The following is a 24,154-nucleotide window of genomic DNA, read 5'->3' as shown; positions in this document are numbered from 1 at the left end:
GTGGAACCTCATGCAGGCTGCTTGAGCCCTGCCTCATGGAGTTTACATGAGGATGGAATGCAGTTGTGAATACGGAGAACCCAGCAGTAGTCAGATCCCTGCTCTGCCGCTTGGTGTCTATACGGCCACGGGAAAGACACTGAACCAACTTCTCAGCTCTTCATCTTTCTCATCTTTGATACGGGAATAGCAGTACCTGTTCCAGAGCACAGCCTTCAGGGTCCAATGAAACAAACCCTTAAATTAGGTAAGCCATGACCGTAGCGTACAGTAAAACCTCAGTAAACAGTTACTATAATTACTAGTATGGTTGGAAATGGTAGCTATTATTAACATAATTTAGGAATAACATAAAACAAACATGGGGGCAAGTTTAATTTTTAAGACCCCAAGGAAATATGTCAGAACACTTCTTTCATCTCCTCTGGCTCTCGTTGATTCATTCAGTCAGCAAGAATTTATTGAGCACCTACTATGTGCTGGTCATTTTGTTAGGCACAACAGACATGGCAGTTAGCAGAACAGGCATTTGTCCTGCTCTAGAGTAGCTTGAAGTCTAATGGAAGAGTCAGACAACCTAATAGCTTTAGGAATTTAGAATTCCATAAAGTAATGAGTGCTCTGAAAAAACAGCCCAAGAATGCTGAGAACTTGAAGTAGGCAGCGCTGGTTTGGCCTGGGTGGGTCAGGTAACCTCCCAGGAAGTAAAGTTTGATTTGAGATCTGAAGATAATCGCTTCTCGGCCTTTTGGCTAAGATCAAGTGTGAGATCTGAAGATAAGGGAAGCGACTGAGCCGGTCCCTCTGTCCCTGCCTGGATCTGTAGGGGCTCAGAAGCCTGGCTGTCTTCACGCCTTGGCTCCCCTAGACTCCGGGGGTCTCATCCTGCAGGGGTAAGTTTCAGATTGTAATATTCAACGATCCCCTTCCTCCTTCCCCTTAGAGAGGTCAAGCAGAAAGGAGATCAGAGGTACAAACGCACTTGGCAGAAAGAGGCAGCAGAATGACTGAGAGAAGCGGGGCACCCGGCTGGAGACCCAACTGGAGAGCCGGCCTGGAGGCAGCTGGACGCCATGATCCAAGGCCTTCCTGGCACCTTTGCAGACCTGGTGGACAGGAGCTTGCGTTTTTCCTGCCCTAACTTCAAATTCCTTGGGACAACTTCGCCATGAGCAGAAAGACGTGGAAGGGCACTGGCTGATGGCCGGGGCTGATGCTTTCTCCTGGGGGTTTCAGGCAGGGCCTGGATACCCTGGCCCCCATGGGGCTGAAACACGACGTGGACTTTGATCTCTCGTTAACAGTCCGAAGGAAACCGATCTCAACCAGAAGCCAAATCTGCTGCCGAGGACTAATCGCTAGGCCCCACTATTGTCAGGGGAGACCAAAGCTGGAAGTTTCCTCTCTAATTCAGATTGAGGCACCTCTTTGAATTCTTATTCCTATCGCCCGCTGAGTTCCTTCAATTGCCTTTCCTTTCCTTAACGTTTAAGCAGCTATAATTACCTGGCATTACAATAGTTACCTGGGTTTAATTTTTAATTTTGTATTTTTAAGGAGGCCTCATTTTAGCTAAGCAATTGCAAACAATAGCTTGATTATATGTCTAAATTCCTTTGACGCAGGCAATTGTTTCTTTCCCAAAACATGCTCTGATGCTATCTGAATATTGTAATATGTCTCCCTTAGCAGTTTGGCTTGGATCTCACCCACTGAAGAAACCAACTGCAAATACTTGGCATTCCTGCTACCTCTGGTCATCCACACCGGCTAACCTTCATTTCAGCCTTAGGCCTCAGGAAACCTGGACAGGAAAGACCAGGCATGTTTCAGGTCCTGAGGCTCTGCTTCCTCATAAACAGCCATTCCCTGAGGGTGCAGGTCAGAATGTTGCCACCCGGTTGGGTTTCCAATAGTTTGGTTGTGTTTTTTTTCCTAAAGATTTTATTTGTTTATTTTTAGGGAGAGGGGTTGGTAGGGAGAAAGAGAGGGAGAAAAACATCAATGTGTCGCTGCCTCTTGTGCATACCCCGTACTGGAGACCTGGCCCGCAACCCAGGCATGTATCCTGACTGGGAATCGAACCAGTGACTGTTTGGTTTACAGGCCAGAGCTCAATCCATGAGCCACACCAGCCAGGGCTCTAATAAAGTTTTTTTTCCCATAGTAAGATATGCATAACATGAAAATGAACCATTTTAATCATTTAAGTGTATGATTCAGTGGCATTAAATACATCCATAATATGATACAACATTTACCACTATCCACTTACAGAGCTTTTTTGTTATCCCAAACAAATGTTTATATACATTAAACAGTATTCTCCTCTCCTCCAGCCCCTGGTGCCTCTATTCTACCCTTGTCTCTATGAATTTGCCGATCCAGGCACCTTGCATAAGTGGAATAAGATAATATTTGTCTTTTTGTGTCTGACTTATTTCATTTAGCATAATGTCTTTAAAATTCATCCATAGTGTAGCCTGCATCAGAATTTCATCCCCTTTGATGGCTGAATAATATTCTCTCATATGTGTATAACATCTATTTATCCATTCATCTGCTGATGGACACTTGGGTTGTTTCCATCTCTGGTACTTCTCTAATAATATTTAACATAACAGATGGGATCTGGCCCCTCGGTGGCCCAGGACCAGCCTGACACCTACCCTTTACTTTATTTCCTTCTCTGGAAATAGGACGTCATGCACAGCAACCTCGACACCAGGGCTCTGAAGGCAGGCGGGGGCTGGACAGGGTGAAGGAGGGGACAGCCGTGGTCGCTACGGACCTTCTCAGAGTTATGCCTGAGGGTCCAGCCGGTCAGAAACCGCTCACCCTTGGCGGGTGGGGCTGCACAGCATAACGGTTCGACTTCATGCTTTACAAAGTGTCCCTCTGATATTCCAAGTACCCGCCTAGCACCACACACAGTTATTACAATATTATTGACTGTTTTCCCTTGGCTGTTTTTACCTCGCTGTAACCATTTTGTAACTACCAACTTGTCCTTCTGGATCCCTTCACCTTTTTCACCTGGTCCTTCCAACCCCCCTCCCCTCTGGCAACCCTCAGCCTGTTCTCTGCATCTACGAGTCTCTTTCTATTTTGTTCTAAACCCATTTATTTCATCACTCACTCTCTCATTCCAATATTATAAAACATGTGGTGGCAAGTAAAACAGTCCCTGCCCACCCCAGCTTCCCGCCACTGGAAGCAGAGACGTGAATGTGCCCAGGCAATGCTTAGGGCTGAGCGCACGAGGAGGAAGGGCACGGGGTACTGTGGGGACACACGGGGGGCATCTCACCTGTACTTGGGAGCCAGGGATGAAAGCCACGCCTGTGCCAATTCATATGGGAAGGGGAGAAGGTAGCCTGTTGGAGGCAGAGGGCGGAAAAAGTGAGCCAGGGCTAGGTAGGGGCATGCAAAGGGCTGGCACTGAAAGGGAGAACCTACAGTGAGCTCAGGGGTGTGACCTGCTCTCTCAGGTGGGGGTGCCAAGGTTGAGGAGAGGCAGAGAAGGGAAAGCCACAGGCTGGGGCAGGGTCCACCTGGTGAATGACTTCCTCTGATGTTTGGGCTTAACCCTAGGGCGAAAGAGAAGTCCCGATGGCTGCGAAGCAGGAGACAGATCAGGAGAAAGTAGATCCTGTCTCTCCCTTGAAGGAGGCATCCAGCTGCAAATCCTAAGAGCCAATGTCTGTTGGGCACTTCCTGAGTGCCAGGTGCTGCTCAAATGCTCCATGCCCATTATTTCAGTTAATCCTCATTACTGACCAAGGTGACCGCGAGCAAAGTGAGGCCAAGAGGGAAATGGTGCCCAGGTTGCACCCCCAGATCGATTACGGCAGTAATTCTGGGGCTGCGCCCCTGGCGTGGGAATCTTTCCAAATTCTCAGAGTGATGTCAGCCATGCCCTGGCGTTAGGCTGCCCTGTCTCCAGGGAGGGCAGGCCAACTCCTGAAGGGAGCATGGGGCGCAAGCTACCGGGTCCACCCAGCTGCCAGAGGCTCTGCAGCTTTAAGAATCGGGGCTAGCTGGCTGCCAAGGAAGCCACCCACCATCGTACAGGCCACGTGAGTGCAGGCTGCCCAGTCAGCCAATAGGCACACTCAGTGCTGGGACCGGCCTGGGCTTGCAGACCGAAGCTCTGCAGAGCAGCCCCGGGGGCGCAGGCGAGCCAAAGAAAGAGGACCTTTATGCCTTTTTGAGGGAAGCACATTCTGCAAAGCTGTGGAAACAAAGAGAGGAACTGTTTGTAGCCCTAGTCCAGACGTCCCAAACAAACGGTAAGTCCAGGGGGAGAGCACAGACACAGCACAGGCCTGCCCTCCCAGCTCTCACCCAGCCATACCCCCCACCCCTCCCACCCGAGGAGCCAACTGTGTGCAAAGAGCCCACCCCCAGGGAGGGCACAGCCAATGAGCAAGCAGAAAATTTCCCAAAGTTCTCCAAGGGTGGGAACTTATCTCCCTTTGAAAAGTCAGGGCTCAGCTCATGACAGGTAGTGTGTGAGGATGGACAACACCTCAGGTGTGGGTAGCATTTCTCCTGCTGGTCCTCCTTCCTGCCTGGATCTCGTGGTCCATGTCATTGCCCTGAGAACCCCCAAGGTCACGTGAAGGCAAAGAAAGTGAAACTGAAGCCTGTCCGGTATCTGCCAACCTTTGGGACAGGAGCTTGCTGACAGGCAGGGACATTTGAGAAGAGGAGGCGGTAAGGCAGCAACCAGGCCATCGCCTCCACCTGGGGCGGACCTCTGTACATTTTCTTCAAGGCCTTGTCCTGACCGCAGGTCTGCCGGTCTCAGTCTCCACTGGGTGGGGTGGTCTAGGACCAACGTGGCGCAAGCGACTGCAGTGGCATGCTTCTGACTTGTACACCACCAAACACCACAGGCCAACCCCCGTGGCTTCCGGGTATCTCCTCCCTGGCATTCTGTGTGCCTCCCTGCCCCCTCCTTCATTACAGACAATCGAGAGCGAACTGTAGTCCACCTCACTTCATGAGAACACATGCAAAGATTATCGCGGGGTGCAGCAGGCAGCAGGCTGAGGTTCTGTCCCTCGGCAGAAATCAGAACGCTGGCTCTGATTGGCATGCAGGGAGGGAAGCTCACTTGTGTCTCCAAAATAACTGGGTACAAACTAAAAGGAGGGGGAAGAGAATTTCCAGAATTGAAAGCAAAGGGAAAGCTGGCTGCCCCTGAGGGGTAGAGCTAAGGGAGGAAGAAGGGAGAGGAAGGGGCAGGGAGTCAGGACGGGGCGGGGTGGGAGGAGCTGAGAGGAAGCTCAACCACAGTTTGTGCAGAATCTTGATGAAACATCTTAAAGAGTTAAAGGTGACTTCCGGCTGCAGGGTTAAATCCCAGGAGATCAACTGGTGGCCCTTGACATGTTTTATTTGCAAATTTCAGCATGCCTGGAAAATGGGGAAATTGTACTTATGACTCTGAAAGGCGTGTCAACACCAGGCTCCCACCACAGCAGGACAGCTAGAGCTGGAGCTCCTGTGCCCCAAGGTCCCTGCTCACACAGTAGTAGTTTGTCTTCCCAGTCCCACTCCCCAACCCCGGCACCTGCCTGGTTCCCAGAGGCCTTGAAGATTGCTGCTCCTCCTGCACTTGGTGGTAACGATTCTCTTCTACTGAGAGCCTGTGTCTGTGTTTATATGTATGTGTGTGTGCGTGTGTGTGTGTGGGTGCACATGCAAACCACAAACACAGGTACGCTCTCTTCCAATTAATTTCATTTAGTCTGCCCTTTTTCGGTTGAGGATGGCAGATGCACGAAACCAAACGTACCCCTCTCCCTGACCGATTTCGGCAGCCTTTCCAGGCGACCTGCCAAATTGCTAGATGGCATTTGCATTTTTAAAAAATGGAGTGCATTTTGTTATTTTTGGTTTTAAGGATTTCCCAGCCCTCCTAAAGCAATATTTAATTCATGCCACACGTATAGCTCTCAAAGCATTTCTTAAACATACAGCAGTTCATTTTATCATTCCAGCGGTTCCGTGAGGTCGATACTGTGGGTCCCCCTTCCTGGGCTCTCTGTGAGGAAACCAGTTAGTAGAGACGATCAATGACTTGCCTTGGTCCTGCAGGAATTTTGAAGACAAATTAATATCCGGGCACAGCTATCTGGAAAACTCAGCGTGTCCTTTTGACTGTGTGGAATTGTAAAAAGTGATGCTTTAATAAACATAGTGACTAAGGGTATGATTTCCTCCAGAATTCTTGCCTGGCTGCTGGTTAGGCCACTCAATTGCTATGAGTCTTTAGAAAAAGTACTGAATCTCCCTGGGCCTCCTTCTCTGTGAAATGGGGATAACAGCCCTCACCTAGTGAGTCTTGGGCAGATTAAATGAGATAATACATGTTAAGTGTTTAGAACAATGCCTGGCACAGAGTACGTTTTCTATAAATATCACTATCTGTACAAAAATTATTATTCTCTGTACCTTTGGGAAACACTTAGTATTAGGCAGGGGATGAGCTAAGTGGTAACAAAAAAAACCCCAAAATACATTTGCTCAGAAAGGATAGAAGTGTATTTCTCTTTCACCTAATGGCTAAGAGCCATGGTCAGGTCAAGTAAACAACTCTGCTCCACATGATCATTCAGGAACCCAGGTTCCTTCTGTCTGTTTATGTATTCATCTGCTAATGGACACTTGGGTTGTTTCCATCTCTGGTATTTTTCTAATAATATTTAACATAACAGATTGGATCTGGCTCCTCGGTGGCCCAGGACCAGCCTGACACCTACCCTTTACTTTATTTTGTTCTCTGGAAATAGGACGTCATGCACAGCAACCTCGACACCAGGGCTCTGAAGGCAGGCGGGGGCTGGACAGGGTGAAGGAGGGGACAGCCGTGGTCGCTACGGACCTTCTCAGAGTTATGCCTGAGGGTCCAGCCGGTCAGAAACTGCTCACCCTTGGCGGGTGGGGCTGCACAGCATAAGGTTTCTGCTTCCCTAATAAAACAGAACTTTCATTCTTTCATTCCACTAAACCTATTCATTTTTTAAATTTTTATTTTTCAATTTTCAGTTGCCAGTCAATGTTATTTTGTATTAGTTTCAGGTGCACAGCATAACTGTTCGACTTCATACTTTACAAAGTGTCCCCCTGATATTCCAGTACCCGGCCGGCACCACACACAGTTATTACAATATTATTGACTGTTTTCCCTTGGCTGTTTTTACCTCGCTGTAACCATTTTGTAACTACCAATTTGTCCTTCTGGATCCCTTCACCTTTTTCACCTGGTCCCTCCAACCCCCCGTCCCCTCTGGCAACCCTCAGCCTGTTCTCTGCATCCACGAGTCTGTTTCTATTTTGTTTGTTCTAAGCCCATTTAATTTATCACTCACTCACTCATTCCAATATTATTAAACCTGCCTCCAGTCACTTTCTTTGTTGCAGAGGGAGTCTAGTCTATATAGGGAAGTGAGCTTGAACCCTCTGCCAAACACCTGAACCAGTAACTACTGTCAAACCAGGGGCTACTTCAGTTGCCAGTGGAGGCTGGCTCTTCTCTCTGCCCTGCATGCCTCTCTAATCACGCTTGTCCACTTTTCCATCTGTGTGAACCCACCCAGCTGAACCCCACTTCTGGGGCATTTCTGCCCTGCTCCTCCCTGGGATGCTGATCACTGGTCCACCATGTCTGTCTGAGCCATTACAGTCCTGGACCCCCAAGGTTGCCTGGAAACCCTTGCAGATGTCCCTAGATATTTTCTGGTCCCATTGACATCAGCACCTCCTCCTGACTGTCCCTCTTTTCTCAACCCTTCTTTTTTTTTTTTTTAATTCTCACCTGAGGATGTTTATTGATTTTACAGAGCAGTGGAGAGAGAGAGAAACATCAATGTGAAAGAGAAACACCAATTCATTGCCTCCTTGAACATGCCCCAACCGGGGATCGAACTTGCCACCTAGGTAGGTGCCCTGACTGGGAATCAAACCCACAGCCTTTTGGCATACAGGACAACACTCCAACAAAGTGAGCTACCTGGCCATGGCTCAATTCTTTTTTTAACCTCTGTTTCATTGTATCTCGTTGTCAGTAGAGAATCCACCCTCTCCATTGATAAAATTGAACAGAATCGAGCCCTCCTCCCCAGGAAACTTTCTCAGGGTCCTCCAGGCAACTGTGCGGCGTCCCTCCCGCTCCACTTCACCACCGCTGGCTCGGTGCCCGGGAGGAGGGCGTTCCTGCCACCGCCGGCCTTCCCCCGCTGCTGCTCCAGGCGCCCTCCCATCTCCCGCGGAGCCCTCCTCCATTCATTGTTCTCCCCTTCACACCTTCAGCCTCGTGTCTGCCAACAGCTCGCATCAGTACCTAAACAGGTCACATCTCTCCGGTCTGAAAAACACTCTGCTTGTGGTCCCACGTTTCCATCTAACTCTTCTTTCCAGCCTCCCTTTCTCTTTCCCTTCACAGCCGCTTCTGGACAAAACTGTGCACACAGGCTGTGGTTTCCGCTCCCATGACCGAGTGCCCAGGCAGAAGTCGTGAAGGACAGCCACGTTTCAGGCCCCGTGGCTGCTTCTCCTCCCTGGCCTGACGCCATCTTCTTGAGTGTTGGTACCAGTGTTACCCTCCACCTTAAGCTCCTACCCCCATGGCTCTCTGCTCTAGGTTTCCATTCAACTTTGCTGGGCACTATTTTCCATATCTTTCAACTGGAGACTTTTCCCCCCACTCACTCCCATTTAACACTCACTTAAATTGTAAAAAAAAACATTCTTAGCTCAAAGCCTGTACAAAAAAATTTGCCAGCCCCTGGCTTAGTCTATTCTCCCAATATCTACATCTCAACAGTTTTGTTTCCTGCAATATAGCGATGCTAGTGTGGTTTCCTAAAGGAAATCATCTGTGAGTCAGACCAAGAGTCAGATAGGGAGCCGCCACCCACTGGTAACCCATGCTGCCCCTCCTGTACCCACCAGACCGAGCGCAAGTGCCCCAGACACCTGGGCATTGTGACTTGAAGAGCTACAGGCTTAGACTCTGCTCTCTCCTGCTGCCCTCTCCTGGTGGACGGTCGCTGAAGATCAGACGCTGAGTCCTGGTGGAGTTCGTGGGGTTCCAGATGTGCCCGGGTCTGGTTGCTGGTCTTGAAGGTTTGTCAAAGCCTATATAGTGGGAAGTACTGCAGCAGAGATCTTAACACTGGTTGCGGATGGCCAAGTTTATTACTTCTTGTCAGGTCCTAGGACTGTTTGAGTGCAGGTATCATATAAAAAAAAAGAGTTATCATGCATCAAACATTTACTGTTTGCCAAGTATTGCTAAACATATATTATTTCACTTCATCCTTGTAACAGCCACGAGCTCCATATTCCTGGAATTTTCAGCATTCCCTTTGTCCAGGCGCTGAACCCGAGACCCACAGAGATTAGGTGTCTTGCCCGAGGTCCCCAGGGAGTAGGTGGTGGAGCTGGAGTCTGCAGTTCCTCCGTATTTATCTGACTCTAAAACCCATGTTCTTAACTGCTACTCAAGGTTCTCAATCTTGCTTAGGGTCTAATTCAGTGGGAATTGCGTGAAGCCACAAATCCGTGTTTTTATCCAGGATTCTGATGCAGGTGTTCTGGAGAGCTACACTTTGAGAACACTGCCACTCATAGATAGGAACTAAACTGTTTCCAGCCGACGGATATAAATTCAACACCAGCAGCCTCATTCCGGGCAGGAACAAAATACTGGGCCTACCTGTCTTCTTTGAGGAAAGGAGAGATTAGGGGAGGTGATAAAGTGTAAAATCTCTCAGTAGTCCCTCAGGCTTCCCTACCCCACCCCCACCTAAGCCCCAGAAAAACGCAGCTCAGTCCCATTTACCTGAAGAGGTGTAACTCCCCCCTGTGCGGACAAAGAGCCCCGAGGCAAGCGCACGCTGGCTTTGTGAGAGCTCTGAAGTCTAAGGGAGGCCTGGCTGTGCTGAGGAACAACTTCACGTCCTAACTGAAAATGTGTCCTGAGCCACGGGGCACATCCCCTTTCCTCCCTTAATTAGTCAGACCTGGTGCCCCGGCTGTGAGATCTGGAACTGTTCGGGGCTTTGTAGGCAGAGACAAAAGGAAAAGGACTTAGAATCTAAACGCAATGAATCTGTAATGAAACAAAGGCTGGGTTACAAGTGCCCCTTGGCTCACTCTGCTTCCCTGCAGCAAATCTGTTTGGCAAGGAGTGGGGTGGAAACTTCCCCCACCTGGCGGCCGCTGTTTTCTCAGTTTCCGTATTTCTCTTTGGCTGCTGGGTACGGTTGGCCGTAGTCCATGGAGAAGGGGCCAGGGAGCACCAGCTGCTAGGTGGTGCCCAGCAAAGAAGAAATATAGTGGGAGGAAAACAAAACTATGCCCTGTGTTGTTCTGGGTGTTTCACTGATGGGACTGAATCTCCCAGAGAGGTTGGGATTATGTCTTCATTTGACAAATGAGAAAATGGAAGCGCACATATGCAAGTAACGTGTGAGGCCACCCAGATAATAAGACCACCTCGAGCCCAGAACCCAACCCAGAGTCCTTGCCCTTCCCAGGCACATATGTGCCACTTGCCACTGGAAGGGGCCACTGCCCTCTTTGTTTGTTCCTCCGCTCCCAGTCCAAGCAGGTTCCACTCACAGGGCTTGGCGAAAGGCCACTTGCCCTTGAGTCCAAGAATAACGTAAATACAATGAACCATTTTTTAAAATGCGATTATATATGTCAAGCAGTTACTAAAGCGCAGTGCCTGGTACTTTTTAAAGTGCTCAGCAGACCTCCGGGTATTGTCAGACTCCCGGGCTGGCGTGTTCCTTGCTGCAGGAGACTCTGCTGACCATTTCGTAACAAACACTCCTTAAGTAACTACAATGGATGGTCAAAATAGGAAGAAAAAAGATAGGCTTGGACTCAAGAAATTTATAATCCAACTGGGGAATTGAAAGAATATTTAGAAAAAGAAATCAGAACTTACTCGCAGCCTACGTATCTCCAGGATCCTCATTTCTATTTCTGCTCTGACCAATGATGACTTGTGTAGCTTCGGAGAAAATGTCTTCACCTCCTTTTGGGCCTCGGTGTCCTCACCAGGAGAATGGAGACAGTCCTGACCTCAGAGGGCCCTACTGTTAGGGTTATGTCTGTGGTCTGTCCTTGATTGGGCATAGTAGCCGAGGGTGAAGGAAGAAGTAGCATTCGGTGGACTTGCTTCAAGACCTCACTTTGAAGTTAAGCTGTCAGTGTGGCAAGGGCTCTGAGACTACAAAGAGGAAGGAGGGTCCCAGGTGTTTTTCTTTTATCCTAATGCCACAGAAAGCCCAACTCCAATTGGTCCTGACAGTCATTTTGATGGAACCAACCTAGGTCCAACACATGAACCAATCTCCGCTCGCAGGGGACAGAAGCATGGGATTGGGGTAGCTTAGGTTCACAACCAGAACCTTGGAGCAGAGTCCAGTTTGTTGGAAGCACATGGATCCCCAAATGGAAACTGGGCGCTCTTGGGGGTGCGATTTGGCAGGGAGACAGCACAATGCTCACAACAGGGAAAATGATTTTGTGCAATTAAAAGGCACGAGCAAGCTGCGCGTGAGAGTGAGCCGCAGTCCCGCTGGGCCGGGCAGCGCAGTCCTGCGTGGGCCTGTGAGAAGAAGCACCTGAGAGGGCAGTGGGGACCCTGGGGGCCCTGGGGGCTCTGGGGGCCTAGGAGTTTCATTGGCAGAGCATTCGGCGGCAGCAGCAGCAGATTCAGGAAACAGGCCTGTTTCCTTCTATTATGAAGGCTAATCCTTTAGTCATTACATACTTATTCTGCCTTAAAATGTTCCATGGGGTGAATAGAGAAGGGAGTCCACAGTCTCTGAGTGCGCACCATGCACTTTCCCCGAAGTTTCTCCTTCGATGCTCCCAACCTTCCCAGGACACAAGCATCACCCCATTTCACTGACAAGGAGGAAAGGGAAGTTAAGCGGCTTGCCCAGAGGCACTCAGCTTGTAGCTGGGAGAAGGGAGACTGGAACACCCCGGCCTGCTTGATTCCAAACTGCACAGGCAGGCAACCATGTTGCAACTTTTTCCAGTTAGAATTCCATGGTCCAGCACGCCACAGCGAGTCCCCTGGCTGATGACCCTACACATGGTGACACGTGCTTCGGAGCACGGGCTTGTTCTCGGTCACGTGTCTCGTGGCCAAGGCCTTGATGAGTATAGGAAGCTGGGGACAAGGGGCTACTCACGTACCTGCCCCGCCAGGACAGAGGGCAGGGTGTCAGGCCGGGAGAAGCAGGGCTGGGCAGCGCTGTACTGGCCATTGTCTCTGCCTCCTCCTCCTCACGCCCCCCCCCCCCCCCCCCCCCGTCTCCAGCAGCTCGAGGGCTCTGCTCAGCACGTCACACGCATTGTCTCCTCGAACCACCGCAAAGCCCCTTCCAGGCAGGGGCGATGATTCTCCCCGTTTCGCAGACAGGGAAAGCAAGGGACACCACAAAGGCTGAGGTCGCAGCCCGTGGCTCGTCCCCGTGGGGTGCGTATCCTCACCCCCATCTTACAGATGAGTACCTCAGACTTCCGAGAGGGTGACCGCTGATCTCGCCTGGATGGCAAGTGGCCGAGTCCAGACTCGAACTCAAGTTCTGTCTGACCCCAGCAACTGGCAGGGTGATCACTGTCACTGAAGGAAACCTTCGGCGGGGCTCTTTGGCCTGTGGGTCCTGCCCTGGGGAGAAGGTCCCATATGCTCCCAGGAGAGCCCATGATCCCCTTGTTGGAATAGACACAGGTCCTCTCTGGGGTCATCTGTGCACATTGGGATCCCTCTCCCCTACTCCCTGCTTTTTCCGCTTCCCCAAAGGCCATCCAAGGGGCCCTGAACGGGCCCTGGGAGGAGCCACTTCCTGTGCGGGCTCGTCCTGGAGCCTTGGGCACATCACTCCTACATGGCGCTGATGCTGATAGTAAGCCTTTTATTTTTTTTAAGGGCACTTACAACAAAAACAGGGAGTAAGGTCCACGTGAGCCGCAGGGGAGCTGACAGCGGGGAAGTAGATGGCCCCCTCTTCTTTGTGCTCCGTTTTTAGCCTGTGCTTTTCGAAGCAGGTAGGTGCCATGGTGATCGGTGCCATAGAAATAGATGGAGCACACCGCCAGCCCTCCCGTGCGGGGCTCGCAGCTGTTCCCATGGAAACGCAGGCCCGCTGGGGAGAGCGGTTCTGCGGTGCTCTGGCTGCTGCCTGCGGCAGGACCCCCAAAGGGCCCAGCCCCGAGACCAGGGGAGAGGACCACCCCCTGAGGCTTCTGACTTTCTCACCTTGAGAGCCTGCGGCCCCAAGGGCGCCCTCCCTTCGAACCCTTCTCTCTCAGTCTTCCCTGTCCTCCCAGGGAAGTCCACTGTCCCGATCCTGCCTGGATGTGGCGCTGTCGTGGGGTAAGGACTGAGCCCCGAAACTTTTCTGGCCAGGAATACTCAAAAAATGAAACCTCAGGGGATCCCAGCCAGAAAGCAGAACAGGGAAGAGCACAGTCGCATCTGAGACTGTGGTTTCCGTTTTTGAGCCCTCAGGCAGTGCAGAGGCGGGCCCAGCCGCTGCCGTTTTAATGGGCTGAAGACCCTCTGAAGCAACCGCTGGCGCCATCCCCGGGTGTTTCCGTAACCATCTCTGCGTAACGGTTGATGGGTGTGTATACATGAACCTGTTTGGCCAAGCTTAGTTCATTTTTTATTTGGATTTAGGCCTATCGTATGTCTTCTAAAATGTCACCCTCATAGACACGCACCCTTTTAACTTGTCTTACTTTAGGCCTAGTATAAGAGAGTTAAGTTGACATCTGGCTAATGTGGCTCAGTGGATTAAGTGTTGGCTTGTGAACCAGAAGGTCACTGGTTTGATTCCCAGTCAGGGCACATGCCTGGGTTGTGGGCCAGGTCCTCAGGTGAGGATGTGTGAGAAGAAAAGCAACCAATCTATATCTCTCTCACATATCGGTGTTTCTCTCTTTCTCCCTCCCTTCCCTTTTCTCTATAAATAAATAAAATCTTTTTTTTAAAAAGAGGATTAAGTGGAAAGGGCATGTATTATTAGATCTGTCCCCTAATAGCTACTTCTGTCTGTAATGGAGCTCTGATAGGTGTATTTGTTTCCATACATTTTCGCTCTCAGATGGTGGCATCCTTCCTTTAGAGTAGGACAAGTATACATTTGGACTAATGTGCCCTTGTGAGATTAATAATTCTAAGAACCGACCAACTGAGCGTTAACTTTACCCTCAAAGAAACACACACACGCGCGCGCACACCTCTTACAAAGGAATTTTTTACAACTTTAACAGTCACTACTGCCACTCACTCATCCATTATTGCCTAAGTAGTTACAGATTGTGAAAATCGTAAAACTGGGAGGCCCTGAAGGAACACCTACCCTGGCATGCCTGGCATCTGCCATGAAGGGACCAAGGCCCGAAGGGCCGAGGGGCTTTGCTGGCTGGTTCAGCACATCTCTGTACGCAGACAGCGCGTCAGGCCGCTACCGCCAGGCAAGCCCTTTCCTAGCAGTAGAAGTCCATGGAGCCTCTGGCTTCTCCGCCAGGGAGGGATGCTCACAGCGACCTTGAGAGAGGCTTGTGGGTCAGGCCGCAGTGTGCGGTGTGCAGTGGAAAGGTGGCTAGACATCTAAGCAGCCCCTCGGTTGATCCCCAGGACTCACCCATGGAACCATGTGACGTGGCATCTCCTGTTACTAGCATCAGACCCTTACCGCCCATCCGGGTCCATGTCTTATGTGTCATGGCACAGGGGTTTGGCCTGGCAGCCATTGCGGAGCCTTTGGATTAAACAAGCACTGCGCCTGCTCTAGTTTTCCGGGCCCAGCGACCCGTGAGGCGGAAGGGCTTGCCTGCCTCGCCTGTAAGCGTGTCACGCCTTGGAGTGTTGCCACTGGTCGGATCGCTTTATTTGACGACGTAACTAGAAGCAGATTTGCTCTGGAGAGCAAAGCTCTCAAATAGTCTATAACTTTCTAAGAATGGACATTTGCGGCCACGTTTGGCAGAAAGAGTTTTCCCCAAATTTCACCGTCATAGAGGTGCTGTGTGGCCATGTGAAGCACACACACAACAACCCCTTTGCCAAGATGAGCTCTTCTCCAAGGGGGTGGAGCAGGAAGCTGAGCTAGAGAATAGTTGGTATGTAATTTAAGACACACACCGACCCTGGTGTCGCTTTTCACACCAACAATTTGAAATGAAACATCTAATGTGAATGTACCTTAATGCTCACAGTTTAATATTTTAATGTAGATTTCCTTTTTTTCATTGTGGTAAAATATATATAACATAAAATTTACTGTCTTACCCAGTTCTCAGCGTACAGTTCAGTCGCAGTGAGTACACCCACGCTGTTGGGTGGCCATCCTCACTGTGCATCAGCGGAACTTTTTTATTATCTCAAACTTGAAACCTGTCCCCATTTGATACTAACCCCCCATTCCCCCCTGTTCCTAGCCCAGGGCAACTACTCGTCCACTTTCTGCCTCTATGAATTTGGCTACGCAAGTATTTCATGTGAGTGGAGTCACACAGCATTTGCCCCTTTGTGTCTGGCTTGTTTCACTGAGCACAATGTCTTCAAGGTTCATCCAGGTTGTGACAGAATTTCCTTCCTATATATATACACACACACACACACACACACACACACACACACACACACATATATGTATGATTTTATTTATTTTCAGAGAGAAAGGGGAAGGGAGAGAGAAAGAGAGGTAGAGAAACATCAATGTGTGGTTGCCTCTTGCGTGCCCCCTACTGGGGACCTGGCCCAGGCATGTGCCCTGACTGGGAATTGAACGGGTCTGAGAACTCTTTGGTTTGCAGACAGGCACTCAATCCACTGACCTACACCAGCCAGGGTGAATTTCCTTCCTTTTAAAGGCTAAATAATATTCCATTATATGAATATATCACATTTTGTTTATCCTTTTTCTATAATTTATTCCTTATCATTTTTAAATTTTGAAATGATCACACAATGACAGAAGATTTGCTAGGGTAAACAAAATCTTTTTTTCCTTAAACTCTCTGAAAATACGTTTTGCTGGCGCCCTATCATCTTTCCAATATTTTCCTACCTAACCACAACACAACCTTTGAATCCAGGAAGCTAACTCAGGTTCATTACTACCATCAAATCCTCAGGCTCCATTCAAGTTTCACCAATTTTCACAATAGTGTCCTTTATCCCAAAAGGATGCAGTTCAGAATCACTCTTGCATTTAGTGATGTCTGTTAATCTCCTTCAGTCTGGAAGAACAGCTCCTCAGTGTCTCCTTGACTTTCGTGACTTCAACACTCCCAAGGATTAGAATGCCCCTCCGTGAAGGTTTGTCTAATGTTCCCTCATGATCAAATGCAGGTTAGGTCTCTTTGGCAGAAATATCCCTTTGAACAGCAGGGACCTAGCATCCTTCTTACCCCCTACCAAGGGACTCACCATTTTGATTTGTTTCTATCCTAATGATGTTAACTTTGATCACATGATTAAGGTGGTAGCTACCAGGTTTTTCTAAGATAAAGCTAGTGTTTTCCTCTTTGTAATTAAAAGGCTTTCTATAGGGAGTTACTCTGAAGCTATGTAAATATCCCATTCCTCATTAAGTTGAATTAATTTTTATAGCCATATGGGTCCCTATATTAGTTAGTGAATTAAACTCCATTCCCCTCATTATTTATTTTGACACTCACGTGGCCCCCAGTTTGACCAGAGAGAGGCCCTTTGATCGGCGCCCTTTCTACGTGGCTCATCATTCTTTGAGCGCATGCTCATTTTCTGACATGACAAGGTGTTCCAGGTTCATCTTCTGATTCCTTTGCCCCAGTTGTAGAATCAACCATTCAACCAGTCTTGATTTATTTTAACGGAAACTAGTATTTAGAATCTAAGATATGGGCACTTGATGTGCTCATTACTATTGAAATGTTGCCGCCACACCCCGCCCCCCCAACAGTCCTTACCCTCCAATACCACGTGCCAGGCTGCCACTTCCCAACCCTCTGAAGAATCCCTCCTTTCCCCGAACAGGCTGTGACACGACAGGACATCCCTGGGGATGTCCCCGCAGCACGTGGGCTCTGATCGTTTGCTCTGGGCCTCCATGGCATCCTGCTCTCCATCCTCTGCCCGCCTTGCCCTGCTCCACCTCCTGACTCTAGGACTGAACTGTTCAGGAAGGAGAAGAAGGAGAAACAGCCATTGACCTTGGTTGAGAAAACTTGTTTTGTTAACAATCTTTTGCATATTGGGGGCACTTGTAAGCCATACTAATCAATACACAAGACTTATAGCACTTGCTCAACCTTTTGACTCTGTTATTGTAATGGAAAACATTTTTTCTGAAATATTTATACAGTTAGGAGGTCTTTTTCCTTTATGGCAACATCTATTTTGCAAATTTGCAGTTGCATGTAGGCTGCCACCAGCAACTGTCTTGGCAAATGTTGAACAACTCCCACCACAAAAACTAATGAACGGAGACAAGGTCTGCACACCTACTTACTCTGTTCTTCCATGACCAAGTGTGGGACGCCGGGGAAGCGATCTGGGAGACAGCTACTGGAACCAGACACAAACTTTCATAACACCGGGAATTGCTTAAGCTTTTGAATAATGTGATCTTGGCTCGACTATGAGGGTCAAGGAAACAGACTTGTCTTCTATTATGTTTTGTACCGTTCAAGGTCACATCCTCTGTATGTACAAGGTGCCCCTGTGCCTGTTGGCCAGCAGAGCTGTGATGGCTTTGACACGGTAGGGAGGGAGAAAGAGCATGAGTTGTAAAGTTTGATAGATGCTTAAGCTTTATCCTCCTTGACCTCCAGGACCATAAATTCCTCTTGAAAACTTGCTTCCCTTGGCTTCTGAGCCACCTGGTTTCTCTCTGCCCCCTCCTGGTTGCCTCATCCCGGTTGCTTCATCTTGGTTGCCTTTGTGGGTGTCAATTGCTTTGCCCATCCTCCTGACAGTGGACATTTATTGGGTGTCACCCACGTGCCAGCCACTGTTGTAAGCGCTAGAGATACAGCAAGAAATGAAATAGATCCAGAGCTCTGGCCTGGCAGAACTGAAGGGAAACAGAGAACTGTCTCCGTGAGTGTGTGTGTGTGTGTGTGTGTGTGTGTGTGTGTGACCCCTTGTGCCTGCTTCACAAGAGCAACCTGGGCCCCACCTGAGCGTGCTGAGCACTGGCTGGTCCAGCGGGGCACACAAGGGGTTAAGGCAGCATCTCTCCTGCAAGGTCCTTTTCTGGGACTCAGATGTTCTAGGGGCTTATCTTTCTGGCCTGGCCTCCCTCCCCCTCATCCGCCAGCATCTCACTTTTCCTGCCCTGCAGTCGGCCCCACACCTGCAGCCCGAGCCACCTGCATAAATGGTAAGTCCTACCCAGTCACTCTACCGCTGAAAACCTTTGTGATTTCCCGTCGTTCTGGGGATAGATCCACATTCCTCCCAGGGCTGGCTCTGCTCACCCTCCCAGCCCCTGCTCCCCTCCTCCTCCTCTGCACAGGAAGCTGGTGCCCCCACGTGCCTCCCTGCCTTTGTTCACGTTGTCCCCTGCCTAGAGCCCCTCCCTCCACCCGTCTGCTGGTCTGACCACCACCTCCCCCTGGAGTCCATGTGGCCCTGGACGGCTCAGCATATGGTGCTATAGTTACCTATTTACCTTCCGGTCTCTCCCAGGGAGACAGATGCAATGGTAATTATGTGGTGCGTGTCTGTCTCCGGGGAGGAAACCCCTGTGAGCGCGGGCTGTGGCTGTCTTCTTCCCCACAGCGTCGGCCGCGCGCTGGGCAGGAGTCATAAAAACAGGCAAATCTCCTGGGCACTAACCTTGGACCCGGCCGGAACTGTCCTAAGAGCCTCACATGTGTTATCTAATGTCACCCCACCACAGCACGGGGAGGTACAGGCCGTGATTAGTGTCTGTTTACAGTTGAGAAAACAGGCACAGAGAGGCTCATGACCCCCTCCTAAGCGTAGAGGGGGGCTGAGAATTCAGACTGTCTGCCCCAGCCCCTGAGCTCTGGGCCACGGTGTCTGTTGGATGGATATGTGGAGGCGGGACTGTGCCTGAACCAGGGAAATTCTGTGATTGGCAACCTAGTAAGGGTGGGGATGCAGTCAGAGGGGGCTCGGGGCTGGGCAAGCCCCACGCCACTCTGTTCAGGGCACCTTCCTCGGCCACCTTCCTTGGTGCCCCCAGCCCCCAGCCATCAGCACAGAGATAGGAAGGCATCAGCTCAAAGGTCAGAGGGGCAGAGAAAAGCGTCTGGGTACCTGGGAAGAGGGTGAGGGAAGCCCTGGAACCTGGAGATGTGGGTTCACTTGAGACCCAGATGGAAAGCCTACAAGTTCAAGGTTCAGTCCCCCAAAAAATATGGACTCAAGAGACTCTGGCCTCAGAACCATCTTGTGGGGGACAGGGGAATGGTCCCCACTATTTTTACTGAGGCTATCGTTCCTATAAACACCACAGGATGGATAGATGGATGGATGGATGGATACAGACACATAGATACGTAGATATTGATAAGGCAGGCCTGAATTTAGACTTGCTTTTGGATTTGAGCTCCACTGCAAACTAGTCATGGGACTTCAGGTAATTTCTTTGACCTCCCTGAGCCCCAGCTTCCTTGTCTATAATGGGACTAACAACGACTTTTTTGTGGGTGTTGGTGAGAGCCAACGGTTGTAAAGCGCGAGGGTGAAGGGCCTGGCGCACGGTGGGCGCCCCCATGGGGTGGGGGCTGCTGTCATTCGGCATCTGACCAGGATTCTCTGGTTGGTAGATTGAGGGCCCTTCTTTGGCAGGAGGCAATGAACGCATCCTTCATGCTCGGTTCGACCTCTGCATTCAAGGGGATGTCTCCCCGAGGTAGGGGGTCTTGGGCTTCTCTCCCACCACGGCATGCGTGTGGGCGACACCCAGGCCCCGGCACACACCAGCCTGCATTTTGCAGGGCAGAGCCTGTAGCTGCGCTCATTTTCTCCCAGCCAGGAAAGCAACATTATTACAGGAATGACCTAGATCCACTTGAATTTATATTAAAACAATAAATAAATAAAGCAAAGGAAAGGAAGGGCAATCATCCTCAGAGTTTGGTCTTCTGGCTACAATTTATCTGAAAAACAGCCCCCAGCTTGCCCGGACACCCTATCAAGTAACAATGAGGAGGTGGGGTGAGAGCTAACAGGTACCTGTGGGGTCTCTCATTTCACTGGGTTTGGGGTAAACGTCATAGTTCCCTCCAGATAAGAAGCGAGCACAATTACCGGAGGGGCTTGGCTGCTGTCCCCAGGCAGTTAGGGAATGGTTGTGCCTCTGACCTTTGCTCAGTGCCTGGCGGAGGTGCTTAGCCCTCTGCAATGGGGAACCGCAGACATGCAGGGCTCTCACTGGTGCCTCGGCTGTTTGACCAAGAAGCCAGGCCTGCCAGGCCCAGGCGGGCCCTGCCAGCCCAGCGGGCAAGCGCAGGCTTGACCTGCCAGAGCAGCTGCGTTGAGCCTCTGCATCGTCCACGGGGATGTAGGGCCCAACCTCACCTGACCCTCCCTGCACCCTGGCCCTAGCCGGGCAGGACCAGCTGCGCTCTCCTCGGCAGGCCCGCAGCCCTTGGCTCCTGCAGCTATGGAAGCATTCACTGCCAGGCTTAAGTACCTCTCTACCCCTTCCAGGGCGATATTTTTAAGTTTTTGTTTGTCAGAGATTTTATATAATCTCAGATTCTTCATTCGAATGGTTGTGGGGTTTACCTAGTTTTCTGTCTCTGATATTAGAATTGAAAACATACATTGGTGGTTTAGAATCCCAGGGGGTTCTTCTCTTTTAGACAGAAAGAAGAGTGGGAAATCAGCCTTGTCCAGAGATTCCCTACGGGCACTGCCTTTGAATTGTGCTTTCATCCATTCTACAGTCAGCCAGTCATTCAACAAACGCTTGCTAAACTCACACTTTTGTGCCAGTCACTATGCTGGGCGCGAGGCGTATTTCAATGAAGAAGACATGGGCTGTGCCTTGGAGGCCAACACAATGCGACCTAGATTTTGCTAATGCATTGAAACCTCTCTAGGATATAAGAAGTCAACTTATAGGATTCCTTTCTAAAGGTAATTTTCTAGAGCTTTGAGACCATCTCTATATTTAAAAAATCTACAATACAGGGATGAGCAAAAGTAGGTTTCCAGTTGTAATACAAATAAATAATACAGTAATTAATAAATAACAATACAAGAATAAATTCTGTTTCATGGACTCACGACTGTAAACCTACTCTTGCTCACCCTTGTATTTATTCATTCACCAAAAATCTGAGTAAGACCCCGTGCCCAGAGCAGGGGCAGTGAGAGGGTATAAAGGAGAAAACAAAATCCCTACCTTCTGGAAATCTAAGTCTGAAAAAGAGAAGTCACATGTAAGACAGGAAGTTCAGCCTGTTATTTCCTTTGCGACTGCACATGACATTCATTCACTTGTTCATTCGGGCCTAAGTATTTTTGTTGTGTACTGTGTGCTCTGAGGCCTGTGGAAGGGGTCTAGGCACTCGGGGTCTCCCACGGAGGGAGGAAGAGCATTCAGAGACAAGTAGAACATCAGGTTAACTGCAGTTTAGGCCAAAATTAGTGGCTCAAAAATACTCCGAGAGCACGAGAACCCCAGGCTAAGCCAGTGCACTCTGTTGGCTTCTTCACAGAGGTAGAAGATTTGGAAGTAGTTCTGAGGAATGCAAAGGCCTTCTGGGAGGGAGGGAGGACATTCCAGGCCAGTGGAAGGGCAAAAACAAAGGTCTTGAAGTGTTAGGAATTTCTCATTAGAAACTGAGACATGAAGGGGGTGGGGGAGGGGAGAGAACGTGCTCCAACCAGCACCCATCTCGGGGCGGGGCCAGGAGCGGCTGGGGACTGGGTGGGCTGAGGTGTCTGCCGGGGAGTCTGCAGCATTCAGGGGAGCTGTGCGTTCTCACTTGTTTCCTTCGTCCCCTCAGCCAGACTCTCTGCGGCCTGTTAAAGGACAGCACGATGTCCCTCACACTCCACCTGAAGTCCTGCCCTCCCTCTGTCATCAGGGGTTTGATTCTACAAAAGAAACCAAACATCAGAAACATGTCCGGCATGGCTGGGGGTGAGTGGTCCTTGGTGTTTAAAAAAAGAGAAAAGAAGATTCTCTGGGTCATGACATTTTGGGAAGAGCAGCTGTGTAGGGCACAGGAATCCCCGGGACGTCCAGCTTCTGCATGGGAGACAGAATGCAGGAGGGACGCAATGAGCTCCGGGCCCTGCTCAGCCTCCCAGAAGGGACCGGCACTTGGGCGAGACTCGGTGCGGACACCTGTTCGCACAGGTGGGAGCAGCACCACGGGGCACTGCTCCGTTGCCGCAGCTCCACACGGGGAACTGCCCATAGCCGCCCATGACGGGAGGGGTTTCTCCCTGGAAAAGTGCCCTCATCAGGTAGCATTTTATTCTGATTCTTGTTCACACCAAGACCCCCTGCATTGGTCTGATCTTCTCTGGGGGGCACCCATCTCCCTACTATGACACCCAAGATTCTAAAAGATCCTGCAAGAGAAAACATATCGAAGTTATCATTGACCCGAGTCCCAGGAAAATTTCACAACCCAGGGGATGGGCATGCGCATCACATGAGACCATAAAGAATCTCTTTGGTCTACCAACCCTTCCAAAAAGACACCACGTGGCCCTCTAGTCCATGTCCTGTTACTAGTGGGGCAACTGAATGACTTTCTATGACCAGAAGTGGAGATGAACAGGACCAAAATACAGTGGCTCTGAAGTCTGTTTCATTACAAAGGAAAGAAGGAAGCTTTGGGCACATAACACCTCCCTGATTTATGGCATTAAAAATCCACTTGGCTCCCCCAACAGGCACTGGAGGTCGGAAGGGTCTGGCTAGGGAATGCGAGGCCTCTGGGCTGGCTGCCTCCCCTTCCACCTCACTCCCGAATATTCTTGGGGGCCTGCGCGAGACATGCAGCCAGCTTCCTCGGGCTTTCGGCGGCCGGCAGTGTCCCGTGTGGCCTCCTTTTGGAAGCCTGTCTGAGCACCGGCAGGCGCGATGGGTTTGAGATCACAGATTACAGGCGGTTAGAGCAGGAGCCAGGCCGAGGCTCTTCCCTGCGGATAGCAATATCTGCAGCTCTCCCCCGTCCCTGAGGAGGAAGGTGCCAGAGGTGGCGGTGGACCCCGCCTAGCAAGACCTCATGCCCACAGCCCCGCGGTGACATGGGAGGGACTCCCGGGCCACCTGTCTCAGGTTTGCATCCTGGCTGTACCACACACCAGCTTACTCTCCTCATATGTCGAATACAGAGGATTACACAGATAAATGACTCAGCGTAGAGAGCTTGGCACGTCCTGAGCGCAAGATACTAACAGACGATATTATTGCAGAAGAGGAATGTCCACATGTTGACAGAGTGAATCTGGCATTTAGAATTGTGCCCGAGGTTATTTCTCCAAAAGAACATAAGTATGTTTTTCTTTGGGATAGTCTTTTTAAAGGAAATGTCCTCTTTTTAAAAAACATAATTTTTTAAATTTGTTTTTTTCCTTCAGTCATAGAATAATTCCTATTTATTACGTAAATTTTAGAACGTTGAGAAAAGCCCAAAGAAAATTAAAATCACACACAATCTTGTCACCTGGAAATAACTGTGATTAACATGTGTATGTATTTGTTTTAGCTCTTTCATCAACTTTATATAAAGGGGAATATGCTGCACCTATCGTTTTGTTACCTAGTACTGTTCCTTTAATGATACAGCCCAAACAGCTCTTGCTATCATTAAATATTTCCTCTGTGCCATAACTTTAAATGTCTATACAAGACTCCACTGAGTGAGCGCACCTCCCGCCCTGCCTTGTGAACGCCGGTGCGGTAGGGCGTCTGCACACAGGAGTGAACGCACAGAGTGCTCGCTGAGGTCAGCAGGCTGCTGCCCTGTTATCGGTGGGGAAACTGAGCCCAGGGGCACACTGCTGGTTAGAGGCAGAATGGAGGTTCAGACCTCATCCTAAAGGGAGGCTAGTGGGCACTAGAGGGGATCTCCCTCTAGAGCTCCGCTAGGACTGCCTCTTGGGAGGCAA

At 50.1% G+C, this 24,154-nt stretch overlaps 1 protein-coding gene across 7 annotated transcripts in view; it reads left to right on the top strand.

Moving 5' to 3' along the window:
- The first annotated feature begins 4,102 nt into the window (after positions 1–4,102).
- DGLUCY (D-glutamate cyclase) overlaps positions 4,103–24,154 on the top strand; it is a 58,736-nt gene continuing 38,684 nt past the window's right edge. For 2 of the 7 annotated variants that reach the window (XM_054567145.1, XM_054567138.1), the window contains exons 1-4: positions 4,103–4,292; positions 7,854–7,950; positions 8,965–9,138; positions 22,033–22,169. In XM_054567145.1, coding sequence (XP_054423120.1) covers positions 22,067–22,169 — 103 coding nt within the window. In that variant the 5' untranslated portion in view covers positions 4,103–4,292; positions 7,854–7,950; positions 8,965–9,138; positions 22,033–22,066. Of the gene's footprint in view, positions 4,293–7,853; positions 7,951–8,964; positions 9,139–21,028; positions 21,158–22,032; positions 22,170–24,154 lie in introns of those variants that run through there. The other 5 variants (XM_054567140.1, XM_054567141.1, XM_054567143.1 and 2 more) reach the window with 5 other exon arrangements.

The sequence above is a fragment of the Pteronotus mesoamericanus genome, unplaced genomic scaffold (assembly GCF_021234165.1).
Source record: "Pteronotus mesoamericanus isolate MK-2021 breed Mesoamerican mustached bat unplaced genomic scaffold, CSHL_Meso_final contig_182, whole genome shotgun sequence".
Classification (NCBI taxonomy): domain Eukaryota; kingdom Metazoa; phylum Chordata; class Mammalia; order Chiroptera; family Mormoopidae; genus Pteronotus; species Pteronotus mesoamericanus.
This window is presented reverse-complemented; position numbering and strand designations above follow the sequence as displayed.